A 27,002-nucleotide genomic window follows, 5' to 3' on the forward strand; every position below is an offset into this window, starting at 1 on the left:
TTGTGTTCCAGAATCTGGGTTAGATTTTGTGAAGGAAGAAGCACAAAAATCAACAACTCTTATATTTCTTGAGCAATAAAAATTGCTCTTGTGTTTTTACTGGCTAGGGCTTATTGACTTTCTCCTAGACAGTGTCATTTTGTCTGGAAATCACAAAATATGTAGGTTGTGCAGGATATTACTTTTAAAATAATTTAATATTTTACTGAAAATATTAATTCCTTGCTAATGAAAAAAATTGACCTGCCCCCTAGAATGCCTGGCTCCATTGCTTTAATCTAGTTAGACACTTATATACATGAACTGTTTTGGCAAGGTATTATGGATACAAGTAGAAATAAAACTTGTGGCACTTCTGTAGTGGATGTTTTCAGCCTAGACGTAATTCAACATAGGTAGTTGTTGTGTCATGTAGTGCTGCTGATTTCCCTAAAAAGCTGTGTGTGCAAAGGTGCCTTTTCAAATAATGTTGTGATGCAGAGAAAATGTTTATGGAATGAATTTTGAAGTCAGGTTTAAAATAATAACATGCCCTGTTTTTCCTTGGCAGAGCATTAAGAAGAAGAACACCAGTAAACAGGAGATGAGCACGTACCTGCGCTTCATAGTCTCTCGTATGAAGGAGAGGGTGAGTGAAACAGGGAAGGGCATTGAACGGTTGAGCTGCAGTGCAGAGGATGCAGTGTTGTTCACCATGGGTGGCTGTGCAGGGAGTGGGGCTATGATGGTGTCATTTTATTTCCTGTGTCATAAGTGATGTGTATTTCCACATACACTGACCAGGTCTCATTGCTCGGTTTAATATCAATCTGACAGAAGTAGCTTATGCCATGGGCCTGTGACTCCTCTCAAATGGATACTTTGCAGGTTTGAGATGTCTAATCTGTTCATTGTGGATCCACAGTTTGTATTCTTCACCTGAAATATTCCAAATTATTGCATTTTTGAAATTATTTTTGTCAATGTTTTAAGCAGATTTTAAATGCAATAACTGATGCTGTCTCCTGATGCTTTCAGGCTATAGATCTAAACAAGAAAGGGAAGGACAACAAACACCCAATGTACAGAAGGCTGGTGCACTCAGCTGTTGATGTTCCTACTATACAGGAGGTAGAGTGACTTGTTTTCTGACTTCCACATTGTTTGTGATGTCTTTTAACAGTGAAGATAGACTTTAGGGATGGAAGTACTAATCCTGTTTCATTTTCCTTGTGTGCAGTACCTCAGTGTTGTGTCCAGCAGTGGATACGGAGCTGAACATTTCCAACTTATAAATAGGTGATGGAGTAAAACCATTCCAAGTGGTGCCTAGTTTTCAGACATGGAGTACCCTTAACTCCTGATGTACTTAGGTTTTACTAGGAGCTGTAGGTAGCTGAAATCTTTGGAGAAAGTACCTTTTATCTGGGTCACTGATTATGGATTTGAGTGCCTGTGTTTGCATATCTAGCCCAGTGATTTTGATCATATTACAAGTTTAGTCATTATTCCTTTGCGCAGATGTCAACTTTGTAAACATCTAAATGATTCATAAAGAACCAATCATTTAGCTGGTCACAAAACACCCAAGACTTGCTTAAAACATCTGTTTTGTATTAATTGTTCCAAAAATAAAGTACTAGTGTTGTCCTTTTTTTCCTCAGTCAAAGGTCTGACCATGACTCATGTAAATCAACTGCATATGACCAAAATGAACAGCATGTTCATCTTTATTTGTTTCTGCAACTGGGTTGCTGTGCATTGCTGTATCTTGTCCTTTACAACCACAGATGTGAAAAGCCTTTGTGTTATTGTTGTTACTGAAAGGCATGGATAAACAAGAGCTTCAGTGACAGTTTTGGAGACCAGCACTACTGGCTGGCTCGAAGTACTAGCAACATGAGTTGAGCCTGAAAATAGGCTTTCCTTTCACTGTGGCAACTTCACTTGCTTCTACAATTCTTTTGGCCTTGGTAACATCCTAGAAACTGATTGTGTTTTGTTTGTTGATTGGGATTCTCATGGAGGTTCTTGACAGAGCACAGCTGAAAATGCTGCATTCCTTATCAGACAGAAGACCATACTAGGACAATTAAGTGCACAGCTCCACATAGTCTTTGTTAGGCATTTGGAAGAGTAAGACAATCAGCCTTCATCACAAAACCCTGTCAAGTAAAGATGCTAGAAGTACAAGGACAGCCAGCAGTGATTTGAAAGTAGCTGCTGTATTAAGGTACAAAATCTTCACATCAGGAAATGTATTTTACTTGGAGCAAGTGTTACGGGCTGTGCCATATGTTGAAGCTATTCCAGATTTATGATATTAGAACAAAGAGAAATGTTTTTGAACTCAGTCAATATTGAACATATTTTACTTCCAAACATTGCATAAAGGGACCCGTGCAGCTGATGTTCAAGTACTAACAAACCTTTACAAAGAGCTGTGAGTATTCCTTCTGTCTGCAGGAAAGGTAGTTCCTGATCTCTGTTGCATAATGCAGATTCCTGTGAAAGCTTCTCTGCATACAACAGCTACAACCCCTAGCAGGTTTTTCACAGTCATATGTTTTCTTTTGTGTAGAAGGTAAATGAAGGAAAGTATAGGAGTTACGAGGAGTTCAAAGCAGATGCTCAGCTGCTTCTACACAACACAGTGATTTTCTATGGAGGTAAAGTTCTACATTTACTGCTCGCTTCATTTGATTTCTCTCAGAAGTTCTGGATTATATTTGGTATTAGATAATCTAAGTGTGGATAAGGCCATTTGAGAGCCTTTGAATTTCAAAGCAAGCTGCAAGGTGGAGTTCTCCCCTGCAGATACAGCCCACATCAGGGAAACTGGGACAAGAGTGGGACCAATCTATTTGCAGCATCAAAAGACTCATATTGTCATAGGTAGGGAGAGACATGAATGTGCTGATAGAGATTGCAGAGGTGTGGAGGGAAACACATAAATGGTCTGTGCAGCATTACTCTGAGCAGAAGTACTTACATGATTGTACCTGTGTTCCTTTCAACTGGTGAGAGAGCAGAGAGCCTTGTTTTAGGACAACTACAGTGTATCATTAAGACACTAGCAGAGAAGGAAGTTTGATCCATATTCTGAGCAGCCCTGTCTCTCTGATGCTGTTTGGCCCTCAGGTGTATGCTTGAATCGTTTGGTCTGAAAGCTCCCAGAAGTACTTTTGCATATAAATGTGCAAGAGTAAACAAATAGAGAACTGCTTGTTAGAATATTTAAGTGGAAGGGTTATCCAAGTGAATGCATTGTTTTGTGTTCTCAGGCAAGACAATTATAGCATGAAAGTCATTGCAATGCCAGCTGCAGATCTTTGTGCTCATACCGTGGCTATTCACACCATGTACTTTGTTTTCTAGCGGACAGTGAACAAGCTGATATAGCGAGGATGCTCTACAAAGACACATGTCATGAAGTAAGTAGAACCAAGCACCAAGATGTAGATTAGATCCTTGATTTTCATGCCAGAATCTAGGGAAACTATTCTTCATAGGAAACTATTCTTCATATTGCAAATAGAAGGGATATAAAATTTGCTATAAATATTACCCTAACAGCTGATTCACAATTCCTTTTATTTTTTTTCTCCTTTGGCTTTTTTGCCACTAGGCTATAACTTGGAAAATACCAATATTCAGATTTAAGTTGTGAAAATAATCTAGTAATATGTAATTGGGCTGAAAATAATTATACTTGCTAATATAAATTGGACTTCAGGTGAAATGCCTACCAAATTCTGCGGTAGATATTGAAACACTTCTTAGCTCCTTAGCTTTATTGTCTGGTCTCTTATGACTGCTGTTAGGCATCTGCTAATTGTACAACTGAATTACTTCTTTCAGAATATACTTTAAATATTTGATGAATTTAAAGAGCTACTCTTTGCATTTTAGCTGTGATAAATCATTAGGAGCTGAATTTACCTTCCCCCTCTGCCTTATTGCTCTGAAACATGAGTAACGTTCCTCAGCTTGCTTCAGTTTCCCACCTCTAGTTTGCACAGGCAGAAATAACTCCACCAAATTAACAAGCAGGGCTGAAAAATGTTACAACTTAGAAGAGAGATATACTACTGAAGTCACAGAAATGAGTTGGTTTTCTTTAGCCTAACTTTTTTTGTTTGTTTGTTTTTCAGCTGGATGAACTTCAGCTTTGCAAGAATTGTTTCTATTTGTCAAATGCACGACCTGACAATTGGTTCTGCTATCCCTGTGTATGTTGCTGACGCAGGTTTTGATTTGTTTGCCTGTAAAAACCTGCAGTGCTGGTGGCATTAATGCATTGAATATGCCATTTTAGTAAGCTTGTTTCAAAAGCATGGTTTAGACTCTGTAAGCCTAGGTATCTTACACGAGTCAAATGTAGATTGAAGTTCAAAGCTGCACCAGCCTTGGTTATAGGTTATCAGCCAGTTACAGCAGTCTCACAAGAAAGTAAGGAGCTTGCAGAAATCCAACTTTTCCTCGATGGAGCGATAAAGACAAGTTTAAATGTTGGGCTGTATAAGGTCTCTGGTTTTTATCAACAAGTACACCCTTTTCAGGTGTTGTATCTTTTTTATTTGGATCCCAGTAATGCATGTAATGGGGAAATGTCTGTCGTAAGGAGATAAAAGTCAGAATAGCAACAGACATAAACAGTAACTAGATTCTTAAGCTTCTAGCATAGTATTACGATTCTATTTGTGGGAGATAGCAGCAGAATACTTCATATCCAATAATAAATACAACATCTCTTCCAGATACCTAATCATGAGTTGGTTTGGGCCAAAATGAAAGGCTTTGGGTTTTGGCCAGCCAAAGTCATGCAGAAAGAGGACAATCAAGTTGATGTTCGTTTTTTTGGCCATCACCACCAAAGGTAACTTATTCATTCCATGTGCTGCTTTTTACAAATAACACTTAGAATAATTTATCTTGTCTGTTATGGTGCAATCCTGGCTCAGGTAGTTGCCAGCATTAGAAAGGCTGAGTACGTTGCCATAATTGTTTCAGAAAATTTAAAGCTCAGTCTAACACGTTCATAGTTGTCAGAGGGTCAGAGATTCCCTTTTCACAGTTGCCATAGAGATGTTTCTTAATGCTATGTTAATTAAAGAAATCAAGTGAACTTCACCTGTTTCTTCCAATCAGTAGCTGCCTGCTAATCCTGGCCAAGGTGCAAATTGGACAGAGATATGCTCTTACCACCAGCAGTGTTATGTTGTGCAGTTTTCTCTCCTAAGCAGGCACATTGCAATTTAGGTTTTTAATAACGTAATATGCACGAGAAATGTTTCTGTTTAACTGCTAGAACATTGACAGGGCTCCTAGAGGGAGCCAGTTTGCAGTTTCAGAGAATAGCTTCTTTACATTAGAAACTTCATTTTCAGAGACCACCTTTTACTTCCATCTCCAGTTGTTTGTTTAGCAATTTGGGAGGATCACAGTAGTATTGCTGCCAGTGGGTGTACTAATTTACTTGGCTGTTTGATTTATATGCCTGTGATGCGAGGAGAGGGGAGATTTGTGAGTAATTCCTGGTTGTTCAGAAGGTGTTGTGTTTTGATGCATCCCAAAAGGGCCTGGACAGTTCAGTAACTGTTTTATGAAGCTGTCTATTTCAATTGCTTTTAGCGTAACTAGTGCAGTATACATTAATTTGTTAGATGAACTGCCAAAATGTTCTAACATTCATAAAGTGGATAAAGGATCTTTGTGTCTCAGTCACAGTTATTTACATTGAATCTGTTTGCAAATGCAGCTTATCTTACTAGTAGTTTGCTGTTAAGTTCACAAAGCTTTAAGCAATTGAATAAAGTAACATGACCCTTGAGGAATGAGGTGCTTGCACTTTCTTAAATGTGCTGATAGAAAAGGCCAAATGCATTTGACTGGGATGCCATTGCTCAGTTTCTGTGCTGGACTGGGACAAAAGGCCACACTTCTGGTTAGTGTAAATTAGCATTGTTTCTTTGACAGCACTGGAGAGACATTTATATGACAAGAATGAGGAAGCTGGCCCCAGGCATGTAATCCTTACAGTATTTACTCTTATGTAGATGTGCATGGCAGTGAGGCTTCCTCTGGAATGTCCAGTATGGCTTGGTGCAACCTTTCCAAATGTCAAGAGCTACCCACCTAACTCTGTGAGGACTCTGAAAATAGTTAGGAGGACAAAGTACCTTTGCAACCAAGTCACTGCCATAAAGTCACTCCAGAAAAGCATGACACCGTGAGTTCAGGCCTGATAGACAGAGGCTTAGACTACAGAAAGCCTCTACTCGGGGCGGTCGTTTGCTACATTCCTTGACAGTTTCAGCAAAGAGGTTGAGTGCTAAACTGGATTAGCACAAGATGTTTCTGTGTCTAACTCAGGACACTGAGCAAGAGACTGCTGCTGGTGCTGAGGGAGGTGTGTGGCTCAGCAAACATGAAAGAGACTTTCAGCCATAGCACTTAGAGCTAACAAGTGTTGGTAACACAAATGTCTAAGAGTGTACAGGGCACTGGTTGGCTTTGTTAGTTTTGTTTTTAATCATTTGTTGAATATACACAATTTCTGGGTAAAAAGGAATTGTCAGCGATCAGCTACTGTGAAAAACTGCTTCTGAAGTCTGTTTCTCAGGCTAAGATCCTTCATCTGCATTTGTTTCTGAGTCTGTGTGTCCTGTGCATTCCAAAGGGCCTGGATCCCCTCTGAAAATATTCAAGACATCACAGTTAACATCCACCGGCTGCACGTGAAGCGCAGCATGGGCTGGAAGAAGGCCTGTGACGAGCTGGAACTGCACCAGCGCTTTCTTCGTGAGGGGAGATTCTGGAAGTCAAAGAATGAGGATAAAGGGGAAGAGGAGGCAGAGTCGAGCATCTCTTCCACCAGCAATGAGCAGGTGAATACTGCTGCAGTGTTAGGGATCTGGGCAGATTGTTAAATGGTACAAAGATGACAAAGGCAAAAAGCCCAAAGGACCAAGATATAAAACTTGTCATTGTCTTATGGAAATTCCCTTGTCGTGGCTGAATCTTGCCTGTCATGCCTTGTCCAAGAGGGTGTTGCATATTCACTATAACTGACTTGGCAGTACAATTTTTCATAGCTTGCAGTACACTCCCCTGTGTTTTTGGCAGCCTTCTCCCCATCAGCCTCTTTGTTCCTCATTTGAAACCAGTATCCACTCTCCAAGTCTGCATTTTCAAAAGTCAGCTTGTTTTGAGCCTCTTCTTTGCCCTTTTGTCAAGCAGGCCTATCCTCCGGTGTGTGGCTGAAAGCTTTAAGCTTACAAAACAGAATGCTGCTGCAAGGGGAGGCTCCTTAGCAATGTGCTTCTAGTTTTTTGTAGCCTGGTTTTGCTTAGCCAGCTCCTGTATTCAGTGCTATGTATGCAGCCATGTGCCAGCTTACGATGAAACAGGAAGACAGTGACAACTACTATTTATCAGAGGTAACAGTAGTGTGTTCCCAGTTTTTCCAAGATGCCAGTTGTAGGGTTTAAAATGTCCATGTTTTCTGTCCACCCCAGCTGTTCATCCTTCCCTTCTGCCTGTTTCACTAGTTTGCCAAATACAGGAACATAAGAGCAGCCACTGAACCCAGTGCTTTGCAGTAATCTGCAGTGTCCTCTGGCTAACAAGTCACTAGTACTGGATGCTTCAAAGGCAGAACTTTTCAGCAAGTGGAGTGATGGGAGCTGCAGGGAGGATATATTACCACAGAGGCACTGGAGCAAGTTTATTCTGTGTACTTTGATTTTAAGAACAGTATTCAGTGTTCTTTGTGCTAAATTAAGCAACTTCCAATATTCACAGTCTGAGGGTAGATCAGTCATGTTACAATGAGTGCTACTCATTTGAGCTGCTTTCTGAAATGATTCAGCATGCTTTTTCTTTGTGTCCACAGCTGAAGGTTACTCAGGAACCAAGAGCAAAGAAAGGGCGACGTAACCAGAGCATGGAACTCAAAAAAGAAGTAAGTCACATCACTTGCCATGTTTGTAGAGATGGCAAGCTACAGAAACTGACATTCTGATAGACACTCCTTCAATTTCTGTCACCATTTAGTGACTTTATAGTGCTACTCTTGGAAATTCCAGCCCCATAGCTTGATCCTCCACACTAGCAGATGGAATCAAACTGCTCACGTGCAAGCCGCTAGCAGCATCGTGCTCATATCCACCTTTGTTCCTCGACCTTCCTCCCTTGTTTATTGAACTTGCACACAGAATATGACACAGCCAGGGGACTGTGCTGTTGTGCTTGTACACACAGGGGCAGTTTCTGAGACAGCCCTAACTCTTCTGTTCCCAAACTGTGGAGGGCTTATTCCTGGCCATGTTTCAGCTGTGTGTTGAATGCTAAGGAAGTTTCTCAGTCTGCCCATGTGGCTGAGCGGGCCAATGGCATCCTGGGGTGCATTAGGAAAAGCATGGCCAGCAGGTCTAGGGAGATTCTCCTCCCCCTCTCCTCTGCTGTGGTGAGAGCACACCTGGAATACTGTGAGGATGACTGTAGGAATTGAACATCCCTCCTATGAAGACAAGGTGAGAAACCTGGATCTATTATGTCTGGAGAAGAGAAGGCTGAAATGGGATCTGATCAATGTCTATCAAGGTCTGAAGGGTGGGTGTCAGGATGAAGGTTCCAGCTCTCTTTGGTGGTGCCCAGTAATAAGACAAGGAACAGTGGGTACAAGCTGGAACACAGGAGGTTCCACTTCAACATGAGGTGCCTGAAATACAGACACTTGCTGCTCTTAACATTAGAGTCCCTGCTACCCCATTGGATCTGATTCCATAGGGCAGCCTTTACTGATGGAGGCAGTGACAGTTTGTGTCCCAGGCAGCTCCCTGGGACAGACTACATTTGAAAGCAAGGTATGCAGGCTGCAGTTTAGCATGTCTCATCATTTTTGTTGTGTTTTCTCACCAGCAAATGCTGTAATTTGCTTCATATATTTATGACTTAACATTTGCCTTCTTAGAGCAGTGATCCAGAATTCAATCACGGGAGCCCATCAGGGAATAATTGGTTGCAAAAGCAAATAAGCAAATACACAGTCAGTCTTTTGATTGGTGTGAGCAGTGCCCCATAAGTGTTACAAGAAAAGTCTGCTTTGTACACTGTTAAACGAGCTTTAAAAAATGTAAGTGTAAAAAAAACCTAACAAATAGTGTTCATCTGTATCTTCAGACACTCAAATGTCAGTGAGAGTTTGCAAAGATATTACTTCTACCTGTTCCAAAGAGCAGATTTCACAGTGTAGCAACACAAGCAGCTGAGTTCACTACAGAGTTATGAGTTCTTTCTTGATAGTTGTGCAGTTACAGAAAGGTTTTGTGGTCCTTCAAGTCTGTGTCTATGTTATTGGAAGCCAAGACTTAGATGCTCATTAGTCTTTCATGTTTAGAGCCCCTTTGAAGTCCTAATCAATCTTTGCAGCAGTTCTATCAAATCAGTGGAATGCTGCAGACTGCAGTGGAGCCTGTTGGGGCACAGTGAGCCTAGAGTTTGCCAAAAGAGTTCATGCAACTACAATGTCTTCAGTGAAAGTGGTAGGGGGAAGAGCTACAGCAAACCTTTAGCAATCCCATGGGATCAGCAGCGATTTGGCGTAGCCTTTGGTGTTGATTTTGGGAAGCAAGGCTGGCATACTGATGCCATATGTGTGGCTCCTCCTGGAGAGCCTGGCCTGGCCAAAGAGCCTACCACTGTCTTGATGGCTTTCCTCAGGGGTTCCATGTTCCATTAACACTAAAGGTCTTCAACAGACACCTCACACTCATTACATGGGCATTAGGTAACATTTTTTTCTCCAGGGATCACTGAAGGTTAACCTGTTCTGTTTTGATTCTGGATGTGCAAGTTTGTTCTTTCTCTGTAGGAGCCAGAACCTGAAACTGAAGCAGTAAGTTCAAGCCAGGAAATTCCCACAATGCCTCAGCCCATCGAGAAAGTTTCAGTCTCAACTCAGACCAAGAAGTTAAGTGCCTCTTCTCCAAAAATGCTGCATCGGAGCACCCAGACCAGTAACGATGGAGTGTGTCAGAACATGTGCCACGACAAATACACCAAAATCTTCAATGATTTCAAGGACAGGATGAAAGCTGATCACAAAAGAGAAACTGAGAGAGTAGTGCGAGAGGCAGTGGAAAAGGTAACGCTTACTAACCACCACCTGCACTCTGCTTTGAAGAGTGTGTTTTTTTAACAGAGACCACATAGGAACAGTCTCCAGCATTGATTTGTAGACCATTTCTATACCAACAGAAAAGTCCTGCTTTCTTTTTTATTCTTGTCCAGTGGAATCAGTTAGTGATGTGCAAATGAAACTCATTGTTCATTCACGAGTACCCTCTTCCAGAGCCTTTGTTGCCATGGTCAGGTGTGTTGTAAACAGTGGCATTGTTTGAATGCTGATCATACATACTTCTGCTGTCGATCTTCTGATCTGAACATTAAATAGATGTGCTGAAATTTGTTAGAATTTTCTTATCAAATGAGAGCCTGTTTGAAATTCAGTATCTTAAACCTGAGCTGGTCACCTTTGGCTGAAAGAGCAGGACAGTTTGCAGGATGATTTGTCTGACCTGTCTTAAATTCCTACCTTAGCACAAGATGAAGTTTCCTTCTGGACGAAGGACTGTGGAATGAACCTGTAGGACTAAGACACCAAACTTGTAGATGACTGAGCAAGGGCACGGGAACCCCACTGATGGCAAATACTAAAAGACACCTTTTCTTGAGCTTAGGGATGTTTAATTTTGCATTTTCCTTTGTGCCCTTGCATGTAATTGCAGACTTGGAAAGATTAAATCTTCATCTCAGGAAAATCCATAAGTCTGTAAACTGATCATTGACAAAATGTAGGTGGAAACAGTTTAGCTGGTGGTGTAGATGCCTAACAGAACAGAAAACAGGGACACTTTGTGACCATTTCATACAGGATGGAAGCTTGCTTAGAACTCTGAAGGAGATAGCCTTTGGTTTTCTAAATAGCAGAAATCTCTAGCTATGTGACCTCCACCCACATCGGGTCTAAAGAAGATGCTTTTGTTCTCGTAGTCACCCACTGACTCATTTTGCTGACTTTCTTGTGGCAGCTGCGCACAGAGATGGAAGAAGAGAAAAGGCAGGCTGTAAATAAAGCTGTGGCCAATGCACAGGGAGAGATGGACAGAAAATGTAAGCAGGTAAAGGAGAAATGCAAAGAAGAATTTTTAGAAGAAATTAAGAAGCTAGCAGGCCAGCACAAGCAACTGATTTCCCAGACCAAGAAGAAGCAGTGGGTAAGTTTCAAGAATGTATTACAAAAGATTAAGTTTAAATGTATAATGCACACTGTAGGTCGATTGAAGGTGATTTCTTTCTTGCTTTTAACTGCAGCACTGCTTTTCCACTGCTTTTTCAGGTTTAAGGTCCTCTGCTTCATATTACTGCTTTCAGATTTTCTGAACATCCAAATGTAAAGTTCAAGTTGTGATTACTTTCCACTGTAATTCTGTACTGTTAGCAGCACCATCTTCTTCAGGCCACTGAGATGTTGCTATCAAAATATTCTTTGCTAAACACAGCTTTACCCCATGCAAGACAGGTTTTCCAGTGTATGCTCCCTCCTTCGTTCAGTCCTTAAGCCCGAATCTGCAGCATTGTCTAGAAAAAACCTGTTTGTATGTCCTTTAGAGAAGTGAAACAAGACATCTGTCTTACCATTCTATTACATGCTGCAACCTTTTCTCTGGTTTTGTGTAGTTGGTGTCTTGTGTTTTCCTTTCAGGCCAGAGCCGTGTCCTCCCACGTACAGCATATAACACTCGTGTGCTCTGATGCTGTGCTGCCAGCCTGTATCAGAGTTTGGTTGGAAACTGTTATGCTGGGGAGCAGCATGCCTGGCACACATACAAACTTTGCTGTTTCTTTCATAATTTTCATGGAACAGGGAAAAGAAAGCCCTTGGAATAGCCATCTGCTATACAGGGGAGAGGTGTACCAGGTTTTCTCCTTGCCTCCACTTGAACTTTGTGGCTGGCAGCTGCAGCTGAGCGCGGGTGCCTTGCCACAAGATGCCACGGTGTGAGCACACAGCCACCGTCGAGCACGGACACAGCCAGTCCCTGCAGCCTGCAGCTCCCGTTTGTCTGCCCACCTAAAGAGCTGTTTGTTTGTGTTCAGCCTCTTTAGTCCTCATTAGGCAGATGAAGAGATGGTCCCTGCAGAGACGGCTCTGCTCACTAGAAGAGTGACATAAATCCTAAAATGGGACAATCACAGTCTTTTGTGAGGAAAATCCCTTCAGATGGCTGAGCTCTTGTACAGTCTGGATTGCTGTTCCTAGTAGAGACTTTACAGTGGGCGTTAGGATAATGCAGTGCTTGAGTCTCTGCCAGTTAGAAAATTCCTCCCTGTCTACCTGTCCCTGCAGACCAGAGAAGTTATTTAGGTCTGCCTTAATCAAGTCGCTGTGTTTATGAGTCAGCAGCCGCTGGTGTCTGCAGGTGCTTTTGACTGTGGCAGGTAACAGTGTGCATGTGAACTGTTGCCACCGTTCAGCTGATAGGAAGTAACTCAGTCAGAGCTAGCTTGATTGTGAGTCTGGACTCTCATCTGTAGCTGCTTTTTGGTGGTTGTGAAGGCAGAGTTTGTGAATGAGACTCCCCAGACTTAGCAGCTCCAGCGTGCCCTTACCCTACCCTTCAGTCTCATCAGAGAGAGCAGTGGCACCACATTGCTGCTCGTGTGTAGAAAGCCTCTTTTTGAGCAAGGCAGCTGTAGCTGGAAGGGCATTTGACAGTCTTGCCAGTTTCTCTGGCCCCAGAGCTATCAGTCACCACGTTAAAGGAAGGCATTGTACAGGCAGCTGTTTTGCATGTGGTAGGAGAGGGAGAGTAAGGATAAGCACCTTTGCATTCCAGCTGATGGATCTGCCTGCCAAGGCACAGCCTCGGGCAGCTGGTCTTGGTCCAATTGCACAACTGCCCAGGGATGCTTCCTTGGTGGTGCTGATGACAGTCCCTGGGGTGCAGCAGTGGGCAGGTGTGCTGCTGGTGCAATGATACCTCTTTACCACAATCTCTAGTAATTAGAAGGCACGTGCTAAAAGGGTTTGGGAGGCTTTGCTTTTTAAGTGGGAGCGGAGACCCCTGGTTTTGCATAATGCAGGTGCCAGGGTTTGGGCACACAGCTGCTCTTGTTCACACTGTATTTGTCTTTTTCTCATACCTAAAAAAATACCCCAGTCAGGATGAAGGCATCAGATTGTGCTGGTGGTGTACAGACACAGGGGAGGATGCGCTCCCTGACACACATGCTTAAGGAGCAACATTTTATGATGCTTTAACCAGTCATAGTCCCCCTTAGCTTAACCCATCTTCATTTTATACCTGCAGAACATTTGGATTTAATACAGATACCTTAAGTAAATAGCAAATGAAAGGCAGAAATGTAAAGGTAGGGACAATGCTTATGCAATTTGATGGCCTCTAGGCTGAAGTGCCCGTCTTGAGGAGGTTTATTTTCTAGTTTCTCCCAGTTCTTAATTTGCATATAAGCCTCAGTTATGTTGGTGCATAGTTCATTTTTATATGTAATGGTTAACTTGCATCTCTATCAGTTATATTTGCATGTACAGTTGCTCTAATTTGCAACAGGTTGTTTGTAAATGAATAGGTATTGTCTGTGATGTTTGCTGTCTCCAACAAAAACCTCAAGTGATCGATAGTGCTTAGAAAGAGAAAAAACAAAGGAAAGAGGAGGCCTGAGGCCAGTTGGCATCTTACCTTCTCTGCCACATGTGCTGGTACCAGTTTAGGTGGCACAATTTTCCTTCTGGAAGCGGAAACCTTCATCCCACACTCACAGTCAGCATATGTAAAGGGAAGCGCAGGACCCACTGGTCGATCATTCTCTCCTGCTGTAGCTGTGTTTGATCTCTCCAAGCAAGATGATGTGCAGCTTATCTCTGGGCTGTGGCCTGTGGTATATGTAGTGAAGAGACACAGCTGTTTCCTGCACCTTTCCGGGGTATGGTCCTAATAGTTCCCACAGGCTAGTGGGCAGCCAGCAACATGAAAAACCAGGAAACCAGCCCTCCAGAGGACACTCGTTTGCAGGCATTTCTACAAATAGCCTTCCCTTGAGCTAAGTTATAAAAAGAAAATGGAGAGGTTCCCTTCTCACGCAGCTAGGGCAGTCCCTTTATTGCTGATGTGAATAAATAGTTACTGGTTTAGCCAAGGTAAATATTGGCTTTCTTGGATCTGTCTTCCAGCAGTGTGTGGGATTGCTCAGTTCTTGTTTTGTTGTAAGGCATCTGAGTTTATTTCTCTGTAATGCTCTGTTTTACTAGCAATGCTGCAGCCATAGAGGACATTAAAAGTAAATTGCTTGTCCTGTCCTTTGGTAGCAGCCTGCACAAAATCTGATATCCCAGAGGGATTCCATTCCCAGCACACAGTGAGCATTGCAGACTGGATTCATACAGATTCTGGTTTTGAGCAAAGCAAAATCAGAAAGACCAAGCCTGAGATCAAGCAGAGTCTGGATCTCAAGGGTCCTGCGTGCCTCCTCCAGCAGCAATACCACCCTGCTCTGCCAGGTTTTGTCAGAATGATAGCCAGTGCTTTTGCAACACTGCCTTCAGTGCCACGTTGCCCCTTTGGGTGCATGGGCTCCTTGCTGACCACCCGTAGTGTTGACCAGCATGTTGATTCCCTTCCCTGAGTTATTTTCCAAGTAGCTGTTTCCGCTGCCACGAAAGGAAGGCAGTGCTGTGTGCTTCAGGCTAGGCTTGCAGGAAGAGGCACTTGCGTGTTCTTCCCAGCTGCATCGATGTACCTGACTTTGCACAAGGGCACAGCACTGCCTGGCGGTCAGCAAACCCCAGTGACGGCAGCCTCCTTGTGGAGCTACGCTGCATGGGCTTTAACCAACCACCGGGCAACAAATGCTTCCTTTGTCCACTTACGTTATTGGTGCAACTTTAGAGATTTGCCAAGCCTAAAAGAACAGCAAGCCCCAGACAGGTCAGGCTTGTAAAGAAACCTCAGAAACGCCTATTTTCAAGCGTAGATCATTGTGCTGCTGTGAAAATGTGGGATGCAAGATAATTTCTGCACTGCGTGGCTGAAAAATGCCAGCCCACTGCACTGAGAGGGGAGTTGTCTAACGTGAGACGTGGCATTTTTTCCAAAGCAATCATCCAGACTCTGGAAAGTCTGAAAGCAGTGTGTAGATTTGCTAAAGGATGCCCAGCAACGTGGAAATGGCCCTCTGCCTCTGGATGCCCCAAGGATAAATAACAGCGACGCTCTGCATGTGCTGCTCCATGACGAGCAGGAGGGCACACTTACGCCTTGGTAAGGAGAGGGCCTGCCAGGGTGGTAATTTCGTCTCGTTTCTTCTCTCCAGTGCTACAACTGTGAAGAAGAGGCCATGTACCACTGCTGCTGGAACACCTCCTACTGCTCCATCAAGTGTCAGCAGGAGCACTGGCACGCCGAACACAAACGTACCTGCCGCAGGAAAAGATGAAAGAGCGACTCCTGCCCTAGCAGAGCACCCCGATGATTGCTATTCTCAGACACAGCGGTTTTTGTTTCCAAGAAGCCAAAATTGTTTAGAATTTGCTTCCCATTTTGCACCAGCCTTTAAACACTTTTCGTAAAAGAAAAATTTTGCACAGTAATTTCCATCTTCTGTTTAATGCTCCTCCAAAATTTTGTTGGCGAAATGAAATCTGACATCAGTGGGAGCAGGTTACTTTGACTGATTTTAAACTAGAGGATTTGTTGCGTTTTCAGCAAATTTTAAAACATTTTTAGGTTTTACAGAGATTTTAATCTTTCAAAAGAGCAGATCTAAAAAAAAAAAACAAAAAACAGCTAAAAAAAGATACTAATGATACAAGTTGAACAAAAGGAAGGTTTGAGAACTAGATCTGAATGTAAGAAGTCCAGGACTGTTGCAGAAAAGCGAAGCATACTACCTTGATGTAACCTTTATTTCTTAACCTTGTTGAGCTGGTTTTGTTCAGCTTAATTTTACTGTTTAAAGGCATTATCTATTGGTTATACCAGTGGGTACCTGATTGAATTTAGGGAACAGGGTTGACACAGCAGGTGCTAGTCCTGCCTATTTTTTCTTAACTATTTCCCAGCCGTGTTTTATTTTCATTATTTCTTTTCAATATATAACTTTTATAACGAAATATTAGCTTTGATCTTGTAGTTTAAAATCACAGGGAACTGGGGTAATCTTTTACTGAGCTGGATCTTAGAGACAAAAAAAGAAAAAAAAGAAAAAAAAAAAAAAAGAAATATTTAAATTTTGAAGTTTGCACATTTCATCTTCGTCCTAACATGAGTGCTTGTAACCAGAATAAGAAAAGCCAAAAACCAAACGAGAACCCAACTACCTTTGCTCACGCACCCAATGACGAGGCATACAGATTTCTTTCCTGCGCCCCCTCCTTCAGCCTCCCGAGCCAGTGTCGTTTGACTGCCTGTGGTCTGGAGTCACCTGGTCCGTCGTAAGCGATAGTGAAAGGAGAAGAAGCACTTGAGTTCCACAGAAGCCGTTTAGTTTGTAGTAATGGGTCATTGCCTACTAACGAGCTCCATCACTGTACTCAGAATGAAGACTCCTGCATGTTAATTTCCTTGTATTAAAGATGCCGTGATTTGTACAGTCTGTATTTTGCGGAATGTCTGGATTAAGAAGCATTACCAGTAGGAATGGATCGATAGTTGACGACCATTTTCTGTTCCTTTCTTTTAGCTAGAGCTAGAAGCATCGCATCCAGGGTCAGAGACAAGTTTTTAACTAGGTGTAAAGCTTACTTAGCTTTTCTTTGGAAGCGTCTCCGCAGTCTAGTTTATTTCAGAGGTTGGTCTTAGACCGAGTCATTGCCCATCGATACCCAGCTATATTTTGAGAGGTTAGAGGAATAATTTGTAAATATTTATTTAGATCTTTGCTATTTATTGAAAGCAATTACCTGATGGAACGATGGAAGCTGAAGAATCAGGAGGAAAGCCTTTTAAAAAGTTTTCTCTAGGATTTGTCAGGGTCATTGTAAAGATGAAAATATTCACTGAGACTTCTGTTAACTACCACTGAAATCCTGATCTGTCTTACAGTGGTGATGTAAGTGAATTGACGAGATTACTGCCAAATAATGCCCATCACGTTGCATAAATTATGTGGTAAACTGATTGGGGGGAAAAAAAATACCCCACAACTAGTGGGTAGAGGGTAACTTTTCTTACCACAGCTACATTATTGCCTGGTAAATGTGTGATTAACTCTTGTCGCCTCTGTGTTGTGACTGTAAAACACTTCACAACTAAAAAAAAAAAACAAAAAAACTCAATCTTTTTTTGGATTACTTTTCTGAGTTCCAAACCTTCGATCCACCCCTATGAAAGCAAGTTCTTGTGGAAATATTTTTGGTGTAAAATCATTCCAGAATATGTACTATTTAACTGCTAGCTGCATGACCGTAAGATTCGTGTTACTTTGGCTTTTTTGTCTCTGTTGACACGGTTGCACATTTCCAAGTTACTACAGTGTGAAAACTGCGTGTTTTAAAGAAAAAAAAAGAAAAAAAAGAAAAGAAAAGAAAAAAAAAAAAAGATTGTGGCCTGGTTTTGTATAAGTTTTAGGTAAAATTACAACTGATTGTTTTAGGAACCATGATTTAAAATTAATTTTTTCTGCAAATCATAAAGCTATATTAAAGTGTTGAGCTTAGCCACTATGCACATTGTAATTATTCATTGTGGCTGTCCAGTTTATGATGCATTCTGGCATTTTGTAAGCTGCTCTGACTAGCAATATATAGAGTCATTTAATGTGTTAACATTGGTTAATAAATGTATTTAAAAAAAACCACGCTCAGAGTGTCCCTGGTGATTTTTGGCCAGCTCTCCTCACGGCCTGGGCATGCAGGAGGCTGCTCTTTGGGCTTGTCCTCACCGAGAAAGAGCGAGGCTGCAGATGGCAGAGATGTGCCTGACCTCATAGCCACCCTGCTCCTAAGGCAGAGAGACCTGACAGGTCCCTATAAGGGCTTGAGTATTCAGCTTGGCTTCTCAGCACTAGAAGTTAATCTTGTCAGCCTGGCCAGGACCAGCAGCCTCCAAGGGTTGCATCCAGCATGTTCTGCTTTCAATGCCCGGCCCTGTGCTTCTGGCAGCTGGGGCGGAGCTCACAGGGCCCCTTCTCTTTGTGCGTTCTCTCACCGGTGATCCCACTCTGCCTCCTCCCCTAGCCACTCACCAACCCCGAGCCTGTCCCTCTTAACATCCCTAATAAAATACTTTGATCCGGACTGAGAACCCTGTGACGCTAGCTCCAGGCTGAATGGTGGCAGCATTTCTCTTACAAACACAGCCCCTAGAAGCAGTCACCCTCACCTACACAACATAGTTAGGACTTGCTGCCAGCAAGGTGCTCAAGGGACCCAAAAGGCCCATGCTAGTGCTGCACCCAAGGGGATACCCCACAGCCACCTGCAAGAGAAAGGGCCCTTTGGGGACTAACCGTAGATGGGATGCGGTGTCCTGGAGCCTCGCTGTGCCTTCAGGACTGCAGGAGAGGGACGCTGCAAGGACTGGTTTCTCGGCGGCAATCAGAAGAGTTTCCCTGTGGGAATTCAAACCTGGCAAGATCTGCTAATCTTAAGGAGGGGGAAAAAAAATGAAGTTCTGTTTTCAGTATTTAAAGATGCCTCAAAAGTTCCTACCCAAACTTTTCTGTTCCTACATGAGTCATAGCATTTTATCCTAGCAAGTAAATGTAACTCATTCATTTGATGAAACTGGCCTGCATACAAGTCAAGAGCACTAGTATTGCAGGTGAATCATTTCTGCTAAGCCAAGCCAGCTCAGCTGGGCTCTGTCACCACCACCACCATCATCACTCCTGCAGAGCAGATCAGGGTATTTGTTCTTGTACTGCCCCAGATCTGCAAATTTCCTTCCACCAGAAACCCTGGGAGGAGCAGAGATTTCTCTGAGTTGCCGTCTTCACAGCTCACAGGGCTCTTAGTGCTTCCAGAATCAGGAATTATTTGGCTTTCCTTATCTTTTATTACTGCTGCTGTTACTATTTAATAGTCTTACCTCTGTTACTGTAACAAGGAGAAGCAGTGGTTTCTCCCTCCTCCTCGTGGAGCGAGCTGTCCAGCTCAGGGCTTGTCTTGCCACATCTTACATGACCCAAGTATGTGAACTGTGTTTGTGACCAGCAGTTAGAGGCTACCTAGCCAATTTTAGCCTCCCCCACTGAGTGCACATTTGGGATCCATGCCTTTGCTTTCCAAATGCTTTCACAAATCAAAATGGGGCAGCTACCAAAACCAGAACAGCCTTGCTTGCACTGGGTCACATTAAGGGAATTCAGTTGTAAGTGGGCTGGTTCAGCCACTTATGAAAACACAGCACTTCTGCCCTTAAGATGTGGGAGATGTTTACAGCTAAGGGAAGAAGAGGAGAGAAGGGAAAACAATAAAACAACCAACAAAAAAACCCACAAAACCAAACAAAAACTACAAACACCCCTAAAAAACCCCACCACCAGTACTGTGGACCTTCAAAGTCCTGAATGAGCTGCTTCATATTTTGTCCTAATAAAACTTATTTCCAGCTGTCAAAAATCTCAGAAGTATGATAGAGTCCAAGTTATAAGCTCTTAAATAAAAGCTTGGATGCTAAAGGTTCAAACTTGTAGAATGAAGAGCATGTGGGGGGCAAAATCCAGACAAAATTAAATTGCCCCTTCTGTTGTCCACAGCGATGCCCACTCTGGGACTTCTCCAGCCCCACAGCCCTGGAACTGGCAGCAAAGTGCAGAAATACACCTTAGGCATGGCAAACAGCAGTGGAGAGGCTGAGATTAAATACAGTGTCTGCTCTGCAGGTAATTTTTTACACAGAAGGGGACTAATAAGGCTAAGCACATGAACAGGCCAGGCAGAGCCATGTGTTTGTTTACAAAGCCACCAGCCAGTTTCTGTTAACTCCCTGGAAGTGAAAACTAAGCTGGCATAAAGCTTCAATCAAAACAGGTTTGCCCCAGAGAGGTATCTAAAAATAAACTTGAGTTCCATGTAGAGTAGACAGTGTGAAGCTGGTATACCACTTTGCTGCTGGTTGGAAAAGGACTTTTGCAGAAGAAAGCAATGTTTGTTAATGAAGCCAGAGCACTGATTTTAACTACCTCGTTAACAGGGACAGCAGCTCTTGCAGCCAGCCACTGCAGCAGGCTCAGGACCCTGCTTGCTGCCATGTACAGGTGGCTGTCCCTGCACTCTCTCAGTGAGAAGAGCATATGGGAGCCAGCTCTGAGTTGGGTTGGTGCTGAGCCACAATTACCTTGAGTTTTGCCACATGTATGTGCTTTTTTTCCACTTCTAACAGAGCCTTCAAGGTGAACAGGTTTCATTAAAACCAAGAAGGAAATCGGTGCTGTGCACACAGCAGCTCTGAAAGCCCCTGCCAGCAGAAGAGGGCTGGCCTTCCTGATGTGGGACACACACACAACCCCACCTTGGCTGATCAGGGCACACTGTTAACTGCCTGTATTAGAGCACTTTCCACACAGGAGAGCTGTGTAGGTCTGGCATGCTCTTAGGAGGGAGCAAAATGAGGCAGCCAAACCCCAGCAGCATGGGCAGTGTGCAGTGTAGCCAGGGTGATCCTCTGCCGCCTGTGCTGCAGCTCAATCCTGACCACAAAACACCACTGGCTCCTTGAAGAGAAAGCACAGCCAGAAGCTCTGCCATGCGTGGCTTATGCACAGAGAATTTCTGTGGCTGACACAAAACTGCCTTCTGCCGTCTCTTCACAACTCTGTAAAGATCACAAGTGCCAGAATGCCTTTTATCTTTCCCTGAAGAAATGAAAGCTGTGCCACTCAGCAGTGCAATTCCTTGTTCCCTTTTCTGTGAGCACTGCAGCCAGCAGCATTTGATCTCTGGGCTGTGATCGGCTGCAGTGGCAGCTGACTAAGCCACTGGGACCCAGTGCTGAATGCTTGGCAAGAGCTCAGGATCCTTCACCTTTTCCCACCAGCAGCATGGCCTCCAAGCCTTGGAGTCTGCATTGCAACTGTCCCCACACCACTGATCCAGCTGTGGCACACACCAGCATCTGGTCCAGGGCCCCAGAACCACCTGCATGCCCCGTGCAGAAGCTGCAGCAGGGATTTGTTCCCCTGAGGCTGCAGAGAGGGGTCTGACTGCTTAGGTTGACTGCAAAAAGCCGTGGTGGATGAGGTCAGAAGTTGCCCCAGACTGGCTCCCCTGTGGCTTTGTTCACAAGGTGAATGGTGAGAACTGATCTCGATTGCTGCCCTCCTTAGATGATAATGGCATATAAAGCAATTTTTTCTGTTGAAAACCACACAAAACAACCTGCAAGGTCTTTTTGTCCAGTTCTTAGCATCAAGCAGACGATAAATAAATTCCACTGTTCTCATTGTGCATTGTATTCTTCTAACCCTATCTGCAGTTTCCTTTGGTTCAGATTCTTCACCAGTTTTTCAGCATTGTTGCCATCATTTGCTAAAACGATTTTTTAATGGGCATCCTTGAAATATTTTCACCTTTTAAAAGTTGTCATCACCATTAGTGTAAACTCCCTTCCTTTTCCAAAAGGAAATGATTTGCAGAATTGAGGCAGGAGCTAATACTGTTCTGCCACTCCTAACCTGCCTTCTTCCTCCCACCATTTTCAGGTTGCACTTTGCTCTACTTGTCTGGGTCCTCTGCTTGGACCGACATCTTGTAATGAGCAATCTAGAACTTGAGGCATTGCAGATGGGATTTTACGTCCTGGACCTCCCAAATGTACTGTTAAGGACACAAGGACTCAGAATCTCACCCTTTTGAAGTCCTATTTGGAAAATCAGAGCTGGGCCCAAACCTCTTCTCTGTGGATGCAGGCACTCAGTGGCTGGCATTCAGCTCTGGAATCATCACAGTGCTTGTGGAACAGGCCACTGGAAAAGAGGCAGATCACATTTCCCAGGGGCTTTATCTGGTTGTCCAAGGCCTCCGAGTTGGTACAGAGCTTCTAGCTCCGCATGTGCGCCCAAGCAGCTGCCCAGAACTTCCACTGTCTGGAAGCTCCAGCAGAGATGCAGCAAGCAGATCAGTAACTTCAGCGCTGGTTAGCGAGATGCTGGTAGCGAGACCTTGCAACAGAAGCCATAAAGTGACAAAGTGGAGGAGTTTTACAGTACTAATGCTTGTTATTGCTTCTCACAAAATGTTACCAAGCGTACAATAATCTTTACACTTTCAGCAAAAACGTGAACAGTATATTCGAATAGGTTAGAAAGCATTAGAAAACCATGTCACAAAAACATTGGTTGCCATATGAAAGTCTTTCGGCAGCAGATGCCCACACCGGTATTCAGACATCGTTAGCGGTATCGTGAGTCGCGCTCAGCGGTTACGCAACAAGAGAGGTAAACAAAGTTACAGCAGAACCCTCCACGCTCCTGCGGCCCCTCGGCAGCTCCATTCCAGCTGACTAATTAAGAAACTGCTATTTCCAGAGCAACAAAAATAAAAGCTTTTATTTGTTCATTTGAATATAAAACAGGCGTTATCACAGATGTACAAAGCGTACTGGTGGTTTAACATACAAGAAGGTCGCTGTCCTTTGCACATAAAAATTTGTTTGAAACTGTGATTGGCTGAGTCACATGAACTTCTCTAACCAGTCACCACACTCTATGAAATAACGCTGCTAACATTCAACTGATAAAAGGGACAGTCTCCCCTTGGGTAAAGTGTCAAGCAGGATTAAATATATATCATAAACAAGCACCATGAGGAATCTGCTCCTGTTTGATTAGTTTCGTGTTTAAATGTTCATTGTGTACCCTCTCTTTTTGTGCATGTGCATCAAGTTGATTACATGGTTTTGTCGACTCCAAAAGCACAAGGTCACAAGACAAACATTGTATACATTCTCATGAATGGTTTATCTACAGTACAGTTTCTAGTCCAGAACAACCCTTCGTTATTGCTCAGTCTGGTGGTGCTTAAATGTTTCCTTCCTTTTGTTTGCACAACAAAACCAGAAACTCAGTTTATCGTTTCCCTTAGCTGGGGATTTAACAACCACAGATGACAGGTTGCAGAAGAGAGCTGTTATTAACTGCGCTTCACGACTGCATTGCAGTTGATTCTCTACAAATGCAAAGTTGACTCCGTGAAGGTTAAAGTGATGCTTTGAACGACAGCAAGATTTGCTTTGCAGTACTGAGAGCAGCGACAGCAGGACTTCACAAGTTAGTTCACACACTGCAATTATGGTTGTAATCAATCGACATCCTGTCTGAAACCTTACAACAACTTGCTATTAAGAACCAATTTTACTCTTTTTGAGGGAGCAGAAAAATGAATCTGACAAAACCTAGGACTGGTCTGCAGGGCATGGATAGGGCTATTCACAGGACTGTGAGGGCAGGAAGGATGATCTGAACAAAAGGCTTCCGACACAGCGAGATGCTCTGTACTGTACATGCAGACTAGAACGTCCCTACCTCAAAAAGGTTTTAAACACCCAGCATCAAGATTCCCTTAGACGTCATATAAACATGAGTACATTTGCCCTGCAACAATCTTAGTCATGCATATCCGGTAATGAGAACCAGCACGCGAACCTCACTGGGACAAGAAGAAAGCATTCTTGGACTGCAGCTGGTAAATCCCACTCTGGATCACAAACAGGTCAGTTCAGTTCTAACCACATGAAAGGGGGGGGGAGGGTTTAAAAAAAGGGGGCACGGGGTGCAGGGAAGACAGAACTGGGGAATCAAACCTCTCTTTTATCCAAAGGTAGTAAAATGAAGGCAGCTGTGATGCATGTTCTCCTACTCTTCTCCCGTGATGGCCTCAGATCAGAGACTGTGGGACTCCTCCGCTCGTTAAACTGGCAGATGGGCTCCTCTGATGTTCTAATGCTTTTAGGGACTAGTTAGCAGACGCAGGGCCCGTGCCAGCCCAGCTATGGTGACTGCACGCTCCTCTCTGGTAAGGAATAAATTACAGACCGTTGAAACAATCGTTTCCTGTAAATGTAAACTGGATGCATTGGCCACCGAGCTACGGGTGCTAGCTGAGAGGCAAACCGATAACTCTGTGCAAATAACTCCAAAACTTCTCCTTATAGCAATAAAAACACCAACTGAAACAACGAAAGAAACTGTGCAACAAAGTTCTGCAGCTAGACAACAGTGCTATTCCTCAACCTGCCTTCTAAGTCTAACAAGTGTATGCACATGCCAGCACGAATAGTTATTGTTGCCTCCACGGCAAAGAAAAGAAAATTATTGTAGTGCATTTCTCGTCTTAAATCCATTCACTGCCTTCAAGGCAGCAATAATTCCACTTGCTGGTATCTGGAGGATTCTTTTCGACAGGGACTACTTAGCAATCCAGGATTGCTTTTGTTTTCGGGTTTTTTTGTTTGGGTCTTTTTTTTTCCCCTCATTATTTTTTTTGTTTGTTTGTTTCCCCAAAAAAATTCGTGAGTAGCATTTGATTATCTACAGTGGGAGACACCATGCAAGTGACAAGTACTGCATTTTAAACTTTAAAATCTTTTGTCATTAGTGAATTTATATTTCTTTATATATATATTTGATGTGATACTATCCACTCAAGATAATACAACACTTTGTTTTTATATTAGCAAACATTTCAAGAGTTTAATATTCTTGAATGTTTTTTTTTTCTCTCTCTCTCTCTTTTATACTTCTAAAGAGATCAAAATAAATTAAAGGTTTTTGTACATAATTACAGAAGTAGTTAACTTATTTCCTCTTTTTAGTTCAGTACAAAGATATTTGCAAGTTCATTGCCGAAATACACCTTATTTATAAACTTCTTCCACTCCGCGGCTCACGGCGAAGGCGCTTTGGCCTTCGGGCTTCCGACCTCCCCGATGGAAAGCTGCAAGGTCTCGAATCGAAAGGTGCTGCTTTGGGAATTCTCCTCGTACCACTACAGAGTTTCCTAAGAGCTGGGATCGAAAATGGCTTCAGTTAGTAACGGATCTGTATTCGTCAGCTTTTTTTTATGGCATCTTAAAAGAAAGCAAGAAAACAATTACTTGTGTCAGGATGCAAACTGCTTTTAAAAGAATCCATTTGGAGGGCAGAATAAAAACTAAAAAAGAAAAACAAAAATCTACTTCAGCTTACTTAATGTAAAACACAAAGCCACAGTTACTCCAAAAGCAGTATTGTCCGAAAAGCAAAAGGAGAAAAAAAGGAAGCTTAAAAGGGGCTTTTCCAACACACTGAAGGGTCTCACCCATAGTCCTTCTCTTCTAAAATTTAGTGGTAAAAGAAAACATTTCACATTTTATTTCCTGCCAATCATGACTGCTTTGAAAAGTCGTAATAGAAACAGTTCCATTCTGATGAGTGTCAGCATCTTATCTGCACACTTTTTTTAGTGGACACCAAAAAAAATTTATACATCTATAGCAAAGTCCATGGAAGCTTTAAGGTACAAGACTACATGTTGTAGGCCACATAGATGGGATCTAGCTGGTCTGCCAAAAATCCATCTCGTAGGTGCATACGTTGTTTCTCTCCACGGGAGTTGATAGGAATTACACCAATGTCCACAACCACCACCACCCCTACAATCAGGTAGTGTTCCTCCAGGACCACATTGGTGACCAAAGGAACCAGGTCCAAAGCTTCTTGCTCCGATCCATCCAGCTCAACCACAACCACCAATAAATTTGTCCACGTAAACACCGCACTGGAATGAAAGAAAAAACAGCATTAGTGGTGGAGGTTTTTTACTCATTTTCATTTTACCTTGGTTGCCTTTTGTCCCAGGGCTCCTTCCTTCCATAGGGTGTCTGCAACAAGAGGGAACGTGTCTGCAGGCAGGGACAGAATGGCCCCTCCAGCTTGCACTTTACTGCTGCCGCAGTACCAAGTAGGAGGCTGAGCCTCAGAGAAACATGAATCCAGTCCTTGTCCACCATGGACAGAGGCAGTGACTGTGCCCTGCTGCCTCTGAAGCCACAGAACCGTCACAGCACTGCTGTTACAGTCAGCCAAGCAATTAACTGCCTTAACTTTAACAGGTATTTAAGAAAGCAGCTGTGGGTTCTGCTGAAGAAACCAGTCCAGTCAGTGTGCTCTGTTCAGTTTACTGCTGCAGTCAGGACTGAAAGTAGAGTCAGGTCTTACAGCTGTTAAATTGCTCTGGCTGTTGTGACAGGCTCATTTTGGTTGAAAGGAGAAAAGCTGAAGTTCCATCAGAACAAAACAACGACCTGACTCAGTTTTTCTGATGCAAGAGTAATGAAAAGCAAATTGCTTTCTTGCTAGCCCCAAGAAATGATTACCTGCCGTGTGCATCTGATGATGTGGTACATTGATTACAGACAGCATCATCAATAACTTGTTGGTTCACTGCTTCAGTTGCCATTGTGGCTTTGATTTGATCACTGTTTGATTTATTGATAGTCAATTCAAAAGTAACAGTGAGTGTGTTCACTAATAAAATGTATTAGTGTGCTCATTTGTCTGAAATGTTTGCTTGCTTGCTGCTCCCAGCAGCAACACTCCTAAAGCTTGAACTCAGGCCAGTTGTTTTTTCCTGGTAAGACTATAAATCTCAAACTCCAAGAAAGAGTGACCAACCTACCTGAGAGCTGCTTGGTTCTCTCAAATTAAGAGTTTAGTTCCTCACTTGTACTTAAAACCATACAGGAGAAGAAACACATAGAATGATTTAAGCAGAAAAGAGTCCTTTCTACAGGTTGAGGACAGAGTGGCTGGAGAGCAGCCAGGAAGAAAGGGACACAGGGCCAGCAGTGTGCCCAGGTGGCCAGGAGAGCCAATGGCATCCTGGCCTGTATCAGGAACAGTGTGGTCAATAGAACAAGGGAGGTTATTCTTCCCCTGTACTCAGCACTAGTCAGGCCACATCTTGAGTACTGTGCCCAGCTCTGGGCTCCTGAAATCAGAGAGAGATGTTGAGATAC

General features: G+C 43.1%; 2 protein-coding genes across 9 annotated transcripts in view; one reads left to right on the forward strand and one right to left on the reverse strand.

Moving 5' to 3' along the window:
• ZMYND11 (zinc finger MYND-type containing 11) overlaps positions 1-17,863 on the forward strand; it is a 106,576-nt gene extending 88,713 nt beyond the window's left edge. For all 4 annotated transcript variants that reach the window (XM_064162537.1, XM_064162540.1, XM_064162541.1 and 1 more), the window contains 11 exons: positions 551-628; positions 1,018-1,110; positions 2,561-2,648; positions 3,358-3,413; positions 4,134-4,211; positions 4,740-4,858; positions 6,662-6,869; positions 7,877-7,945; positions 9,857-10,129; positions 11,076-11,261; positions 15,379-17,863. In XM_064162537.1, the coding sequence (XP_064018607.1) occupies positions 551-628; positions 1,018-1,110; positions 2,561-2,648; positions 3,358-3,413; positions 4,134-4,211; positions 4,740-4,858; positions 6,662-6,869; positions 7,877-7,945; positions 9,857-10,129; positions 11,076-11,261; positions 15,379-15,501 (1,371 nt within the window). In that variant the 3' untranslated portion in view covers positions 15,502-17,863. The remainder of the gene's footprint in view (positions 1-550; positions 629-1,017; positions 1,111-2,560; positions 2,649-3,357; positions 3,414-4,133; positions 4,212-4,739; positions 4,859-6,661; positions 6,870-7,876; positions 7,946-9,856; positions 10,130-11,075; positions 11,262-15,378) is intronic.
• A 4,663-nt stretch (positions 17,864-22,526) lies between these two features.
• DIP2C (disco interacting protein 2 homolog C) overlaps positions 22,527-27,002 on the reverse strand; it is a 270,126-nt gene continuing 265,650 nt past the window's right edge. For all 5 annotated transcript variants that reach the window (XM_064162542.1, XM_064162544.1, XM_064162546.1 and 2 more), the window contains one exon: positions 22,527-25,762. In XM_064162542.1, the coding sequence (XP_064018612.1) occupies positions 25,510-25,762 (253 nt within the window). In that variant the 3' untranslated portion in view covers positions 22,527-25,509. The remainder of the gene's footprint in view (positions 25,763-27,002) is intronic.

Source organism: Pogoniulus pusillus, chromosome 23, assembly GCF_015220805.1.
Source record: "Pogoniulus pusillus isolate bPogPus1 chromosome 23, bPogPus1.pri, whole genome shotgun sequence".
Taxonomy (NCBI): Eukaryota; Metazoa; Chordata; class Aves; order Piciformes; family Lybiidae; genus Pogoniulus; species Pogoniulus pusillus.